General features: G+C 38.7%; 1 protein-coding gene across 1 annotated transcript; it reads right to left on the reverse strand.

Moving 5' to 3' along the window:
• Positions 1-1882: 1882 nt before the first annotated feature.
• LOC112562475 lies at positions 1883-7760 on the reverse strand. The gene is made up of 8 exons (XM_025235756.1): positions 7637-7760; positions 6116-6287; positions 5349-5383; positions 4267-4992; positions 3841-4035; positions 3241-3474; positions 2804-2859; positions 1883-2270 (listed from the first exon to the last, which is right to left on the reverse strand). Exons 1-8 carry the CDS (start codon positions 7688-7690, stop codon positions 1883-1885), a joined length of 1860 nt encoding a protein of 619 aa, XP_025091541.1. The 5' UTR covers positions 7691-7760.
• Positions 7761-8145: the final 385 nt, after the last annotated feature.

The raw sequence follows: 8145 nt of genomic DNA on the forward strand, positions 1-8145 counted from the left end.
CGGGGAAGAACTAATAATGATGCTAGTTTGATTTCTCTTTCTGACACACACACAAACCGATATATATATATGAGTAATTACAAATTTCGCTACGTATCAATTTTATCATGAAATGCAGAAACTAAAAATTCAGGAGGAAAGATAAAAACCAGAAAGAGTTTTAGTAATTCATTAGTTTCCTGCACGATATTAATTTGTTCTCTTATTTCTATTTTCTTTTCATATAAAATGTTTCTAAAGAGACTGAAAATTAATAGATAATTATTTTCTGCACTTTCTAAAGATTACGTTGATGTTTATGTCTTAAAAACTATAATTTTATATTAAATTACATTAATTTTGTCATTTATTTAATGCACCCAACAAAAGAGACTGAATACAACTTTTAATGTAGAGTTTTTCTTGAAACTCCTCAAGACACATAAGACATAATGAAAAACTTCAATTTATATTGTCTAAAAAGCAAAATAAATAAATAAATAAATCTTTTGTTGTACAGAAATTCAAATACAGAGCCTCTAATAGAGACACACAGATACAGTAACACACACACACACACACACACGATAACTGGAAAACCCTCTAGGGCTATATCAGGTGCTCTTGACTTCAGTGGACAAGGTTCTCTGACATCATAGTCCTAGACCAAAAAGAAGCTTCTCTATCTTTCCGACCGCCGATGAACATTGAAGAGTGAAAAGCTTCTGAAACCCAAGGCAGGGGGTGTATCGCAAGATGGAGAGAGATGGAGGGATCGATGAAGGCCTGGGACGATAACAGGAAGGATGTACAACTGCTCAGACAATCACCAATTAGAAACAAAAGAAATCATCTGCAATCGACCTACTCTCGGGTGGCAAAGCTACCCTAGATCGATCGACAGAATACTGCGCGGTGTTGTACAGCTACCCCATTAAAAATGGACCCGAGTGTTCTCCAGGATGTCTCAGAATAAAACATCGATTCGGGAGACCTTGATCATATCTTTAACACAAAAACACCTACAACACGGCAAAGATGTAAATCATAATTTTATTTACTTCAGGAAGGCATTTGATAGAGTACAGCCCGAGGGACTATGGAATGCTCTGCGTCTGTTTGGTGTGGGAAATAAAGTCGGGTACACACAATCAAAGTAATGTTTTTACTTATTTTATGCCATACTTTTGCTAGTCATTAACTGTAATTTTTAAATATGCTCTTTCTTACAATTTTTTTTTACTTCTGTCTATACTGAGTTAAAAATATTAATTCTCACATTTAATTTTCTAGTATAGTGTAATAAACTATAGGAATTGCATCAAAACAAGTTTACGTCGATGTTTTATACAAACAAAACTCTCTCATGTATTTTCCTGGAAGACCGCTGTTTTATTTTTCATTACAAATAAGTAATGTTTGTTAAGCGACTACTTCCGATTACAATAGCGCTCAATTTTATTTCAGAAAATATTTTAGAACAACTTTTTCTACATGTCTAAATACAAAAATTCAACTACCGGTACGCAAATATAATTCTACATTCATTAAATAAATGGAAAATGACACACACACACACGCACACAGTTGTTTGACTCAGAGGTTCACATACACCTATCCTGGCAGTTTTACTTCTAAATACTTCAAGCGATTTATTGGCGCTCAGTGTAAATACTATTTACACATGCGAGTTCTACTAGTCATTCATCCCCACTCTACTTTCATTGTAACCGTTAACTTTTCACCGTTCGTTTTCTCCCATGTAAGGACACACGTGCTAACAGCCACAGGACACAGTGACCAACATTTAGAGGACTTGAGCAGTTTGGTCACAATGTCTCTCATTACATTCTGTGCTCGTGATTATGAGATGATGGTGACAATGATGCTGAGACCACCCGTGTCACTGGTCTGAGGCTGGTGTCGGGTAGGTTATGTTACGGTTGACAGAGTTTCTTAAGGACGAACCTCGCTCCTGGGTGTCACCACAGTCAGCTCCGAAGACGAGGTCTCCGAGGGCTTCGTCCCTTGTGGGCGGGGTGCATACATAAAGCTTGAGACTGTTGATGCTGTTGACGTGTTGGATGGAGACAGGGTTTGGCGTCGGCGTGTCAGACAATTCTCTAACATGTCCACTGTGGCTCTCGTGTCTCAGCATGCTGCATCCTTGGCTGATATTTACAGACGATGTCTGAGAATCCAATGACGATGATTGTAACAGCGAAGCCAGGTTCTTAACATTTGTGTTTTCGCTGTGTGTGGTTTGGCTAGGTTTGGCTTCGGCCAGGCCACTGAAAATTTCACGAAAAGCAATTGTTTAATTTTTCATTTTCTGAAATTGCTCACCGATTCACATCATACCGAGTATACAGAGATAGCTGTCTAAAAGACATGCTCAGCATGAGACAAAAGCTGTCCTGACGATCCTTTTTGCTCGTTAGCATAATGTAATAAGAATAGGGCATGAATTATAAGTTTTCTCCCAAGTCCAATCATGACCAAGTGGATAGCAAATCATACCTGCATATTATAACCATAAAAATAGACTTACACAGATACAAGTGAATATATTTATGCACACATAAATACACTCATATTCAGACATTCAGTCACACACACACCTATTGACATTTATAAAAATAAGCTTGCAGTGTATCCCTCGTAACTCCGAGATAGAAATATTTTAGTGACAAAATCTCTACACATAACCTGAATTGTGAATTCAATATTGAATTTTACTTATGATCAGATGTTTGAAAATGTTTTAGAATTAAGAATATAATACAAAAGAATATGTCTCAAATCGACATCTCGTCTTTCTTACCCATGTCCTGTTTGTTCAAGAGGTCTTAAAGAATCTGGATGGTCTTCATCGAGCTTCTGTTCCCGAAACCGGCAAAAAAGAAAAGATTCATTAGTGACACAGTTACAGTCGCACTGTGAACTGAAAACATCGTGTTACCACCACTCGTCCTCCTCAGTACTAACTAAGGGCTACTTTCCTAAGGTTTTTTGAATCACGTGGTTGTCCACGTTACTAACTCTTTTTTCGTGTTTTCGTCCACATACATCTTCCTTCATCGTCCTTTACAAATCTTGATTAATTTATTGAGAGTTTTCCCTTTTTTTGGTTAAGTGATTTATCAGATGTTCTGCATCAAAAATTAAACTAAATATTACCCTGTAGAGACAATAATGTTACTGTTCGGAAAGAACACAGTGCAGTGTCCTCTTTAAGAAATGCAAGAATCATGCTCATACCATTGCTCGTCTGATTGGTAGGATCACAGACTGTGGATATTCCATGAAGATGATCTTTTGTTGGTCATTGCCAAAACTACTTCCAGCGATAGGAGTCCCACTATCAATGTAGCCAACAAATATAAAACATTCAAATTCTTGTGGAGCGTTTGTCTTCGCGTCACTAAGCAACCACTTCATGGAATTGTGGGGCCTTTGATGCCTGCAAGGGTACAATTCTTTGACATGCAGTCTCTGTAAACAAGAAGAGTCAAACGGTAAAAATATTAACGAATAAGGCATATAAATATAATCCGGAATTATATTGTAATATAAGAGTTTATATAATACATTTTTGACAAAATTTATTGGCCATGCAGATAAGTTGTTCGGTGTGAGGACACACAAATGTATCTTTCTATCTTTCACAGTCTACTTGTATCCCCTTAATGAATCTAAATAACTAAATAAATAACACTAACAAACAAAGCGAAAAAATAGGATTTCGCCATTCGACTTCTAAGCAACTAATCATTTAGAGCTATAAGGCTAACAAGCCCCGATTAATATAAGAAGAGTGTTCGAGTTGTTTTATACAGTTAAAATATGTTGTAGACGGACCTGCTCCATTGGACAAACATTCACACCACCAGTCTTGACGTGGCTCCAAAATGTTGTTTGCTCTTCAGAGAGCTGGAAGCGAGCTCCGATGAAGGTGTTTCCAACATCAGGACTATCATCAAGCGACTTCAGTTTCCTCTCCGCCACCAACACCATCTGACGATCTTCAGTGCTGACTTCTGTCCTCTGACGATTCTGCCGAATGTGTTTGGAGAATTTGGATATTTTTAGGAATCAGGTCAAACACTTGATTTTTATCTAAATTTTGTAAAATAAGAACAAAACAATAAGATGTCTATAGTGCATTTTTGCGAGCTCATTGCGCTGTATGAGGGACAGTAACTAGTGATACCATATGACAGAAGTCACCACAGTCAGGCCGTCATACAAACACATATGAACAGTGAGCAATGACTAGTTTCTTACCTGTTGAATATCCGGAGAGAAGAAGCGACTATCCCACAAATCAAGTCGCACCATGACTTCTCTCTTCCCATTACATCTGAGGACATGTTTTGCCAGAGCTCGTAGTGACACTTCTGGAGGCTTGTAGTAACCCACGCACGCTTCCTCACACACTGTACAAACATACCCGCTGAAATGGTTGGTGAAGACATGAATCTCTCTCTTACTTCCACAAAACAAATATCCAGTTGTTGCAGGGTTCTCATCTTCCGTGTTGATCACCTGAAGCCGACAGCACTTTATTCGTCCGTTTTCAGAATGAAATTCGTACACACGAACGAGGTCACCTGGGAGATCAGATGACAGAAAGTGTGGAAGCACTATTCGCACCTGTTTTTCGAACCGGAAGTAAAACCCCGCGAAGAACTCTACGACTGGACTGACGATGACCTCGTCTGGAGGCAAGGGAAGCACGTCATAGGCGTTGGTGAGATCTGTTGACACTGCGCCACGAATAGTGACTGTGTCTGTAATGTCAACAGCACCTTGTCCTACTTCCAGACAAACACCATAGCTGGTGGCTTTCAAAACTCCTCCACTCCAGGGAAAGTCTTCTGAGATTTGCCACTGGGGACTGATAATAGGTGAAGGGAGAAATGACGTCTCTCTCCAGGATAAGGATATTTGTGACTCAGATAGTATGAAGCTTTGACCACATTCAACACTTGCTTGTTTCCTTGACATACGCTTGAACAATACAAGAAACAAAGTTTGTTAAAGAACAAAGTGATTCTGAAAGTAAATAACTGTGCATTTGCTTTATATTTGTTTTGCGAATAAATAGATGTAGCACAGGAGATAAAGTCAAGCGTTGGCAATGATGTTTTTCTTCCTCTCTCGTCATAAAAGCTCAACGTTAACACATAAAAAGGAGTAAAGGCCTTATTTAGAGAAAGCTGTAAAGGTTTCATGAAAAAAGAGTTTATTTTAAAGTATAATTAGAAATGGGAGAAGCAGCTAAAATGAATAAAAATGGGTTATAAGGATATACAAAATTTAGTAACAGTAATAGTTTGTATGTATAAAATGAAATGGTCTCTTACCGTCCGTCTTCGAAGGTATATGAAGACTACGATGGCTGAACACACAAAAATAGATATAGGTATAATAATTAAAATGATCAACGGATGGGAATTTATATCACTTAATTCCATGGCTGGATGCATGAAGCATCGTCCTGTGGTGTTGGTTGGCCACCAGTTAAAGCCTGGGGCACAAGACAGGCAGTGCTCAGGACCCTTGTCTGAGCACGTGAGACATGACACGTGACACTGGCAGCAAAAGACATGAGGTGATGTCACAGGTGTCACAGAACTTAGAGAAGTCGCAACTTTTGACGAGTTGTCTTTAGCCATCAAAGGAAACGGAGGAGCCTTCTGGGATGTCTTTTCCAGGAGATGTCTTGGGGCTTCAGAAGTAAGAGGTTTAAAAGAAGCTGCATCTGAATCTGACTGATTGGCCGACACATCATCCTTTGATTCATCCGAAACTGACTGGGGTGTAGTTGTGCTTAATGATGGGGCCAGTGTATCATTTGATCTTTGATGTGGCACTGTGGTGTCCTTTTGTGCAGGGACTGTATTAATAGTACAATCGTATAATCAGTTGAATATAATTAATCCAAAAGAGAGGGATCATAACAATTGACAAGAAAATTAAGATAAATGTTTGTCTTATCTTTCACATGCTCTTAGTGCCATAAGGTCTCAATATTGATGAATATTAATATAAGTAAAGAAAGGAATTATTTTATTACGTATTATTGAAGAAGGAAAATACACAGTGGATTTGGTTATATCCAGTATGCTACCTTCATTGTCTTCTGAAGAAGTCTCAGAGTCGCTACCCGTGGAGCTGCTGACGACGTTGTAATATCCGTCTGGACACGTGACCTCAGTACATCGCAGTGACCCTTGTGACAACATGCAGCAACCCGACATGCTGCTCAACGGTTGACCACACATCGGGTAGACCGCAACGACCTGAAGTTAAATATGTTAACTCATTGTATACATCAGCGACGGGCAGAAAGCTCACGTGCCAGTTGTTGAATGGTAGTGTTTCAATAGGTATACCTTTTAATCTACAGTAGAGAGAATGATAAGTGGCACATTCGGCAACCGGCTCAAACATGGCGCTTGATCAATTAAATCTTTTGCTTCCATTTAAACATAACAAAAATGTATTACCTGAAATGGACTTTTTCAGCTTTCTAAGGGAAGTAATCTTTAATATAACAATTCCTAAGGTTACCAGTAGTTACTTCCCTTATGTATGATGGGTAGCACGATGTGCTGTGTGAAACTACCCCGGGTGACAAGTGTTTGCTCTGGGTCGTGTAAAGCGTTGACTTACAGGAATTTATAATGATTTACAAAGTTTGTTGACAATAAAATTACAGTAGAAAAATCTCGATGCATAAAATGTAATAAAAGATTTCAATAAGCAAGAATAACGAGTCCGCTCTCAATGTTTGAGTATGTAATTTTCACTTGCAATGTAACTCTGCAACGCCGCTCTGCTCTCACACACCAATGCCACTCGCATATGGCATGCAAGGTGACGTCATCCGTCAGAGTATTATGGGTAATGGGCAATATGCTAGCCACCATCTGCGAAAGGTTTCGTGAGGATTCAGAGAACGAGAGAGAGAGATAGAATAAGAAATAAATGTACACGTGGGAATGAGGGCTTTGTTCAGTATACATTCTCCCACTAATTTTAACACGAAACATTTCGCCTCAGACGTCTACAACATTTTCATCTTTTAATTCCTATTGACTAGAACCATGGTATGTAGGTCGTACTTAACGATGAGTAGAACCACGTCATGTCACGCGAACTGTCATGTTTAGAAAATTGTAAAACAAGCACTTAATGTCGTTCGTCAAGCTCAACACACACACACACACACACTGACAACAAATCTATCAAATACGCGTCAAGACAACTCAGGAACTCACACAAACGAATACACTACACATACCAAAACCACGTACACATAAACACAGATATATCACACACCAGACGCACACAGACAACATATAAAACCCAGACACACACACACACACCACATAAATTCATATAAACACATAACACGCATACATATGTACACCACCACCCCACATAGACAATTGTACACACAGACACATACTATACACATACTATACACATACTATACACATACTATAACATACTATATGCACATATATACTCCTAGCAGACACGCAAACACATACTACATACTAACACACTCGCACATTTACTTTGTCTCTCTCTCTCACACACACAGACACACATACAAAGTTTAGAACGTTTATTTTACACTTACCTGACAATGTCCTATACAAAGACAGAAGTACAGTATTCCCAAGACAGTCTTCATGGCGAACGTTCAATCCTGAAGAAGTCGGTAAGAACCGAAGACTGGAATGTGAGGTGGCTCGAAAATCTTTACTTGGCAGAAGGAAGTCTAGTCATAAGACCTCCTAATCCGCTGATATCTATCTATGTGCTTTTTCATGCATATCACTTGGTCTCGACACCCACCTGTGGGACAATACCTACATGTCAGCGTATGGGAGATCAAGACGGATACAGTTTCTGATCAGGTAGCGAGAAATAGAGGGTGTAGTGATTAGTTTTGCTCGTGTGGTAGGAATTATTATTATTCAATAATATTTTACTGCTGTGTACGTATTTTAATATAGTACTAGTATGTAAAACGTATTGATAATGAGAGGAAATAATGATTATTCTCCACTCTTCTGCTGCTAACAAAGATGTCCATGTGTGTGTATGTGTGTGTGTGTGAGAGAGAGAGAACACTGATGTAGCTAT

This window comes from Pomacea canaliculata, linkage group LG4 (genome assembly GCF_003073045.1).
Source record: "Pomacea canaliculata isolate SZHN2017 linkage group LG4, ASM307304v1, whole genome shotgun sequence".
NCBI classification, from domain to species: domain Eukaryota; kingdom Metazoa; phylum Mollusca; class Gastropoda; order Architaenioglossa; family Ampullariidae; genus Pomacea; species Pomacea canaliculata.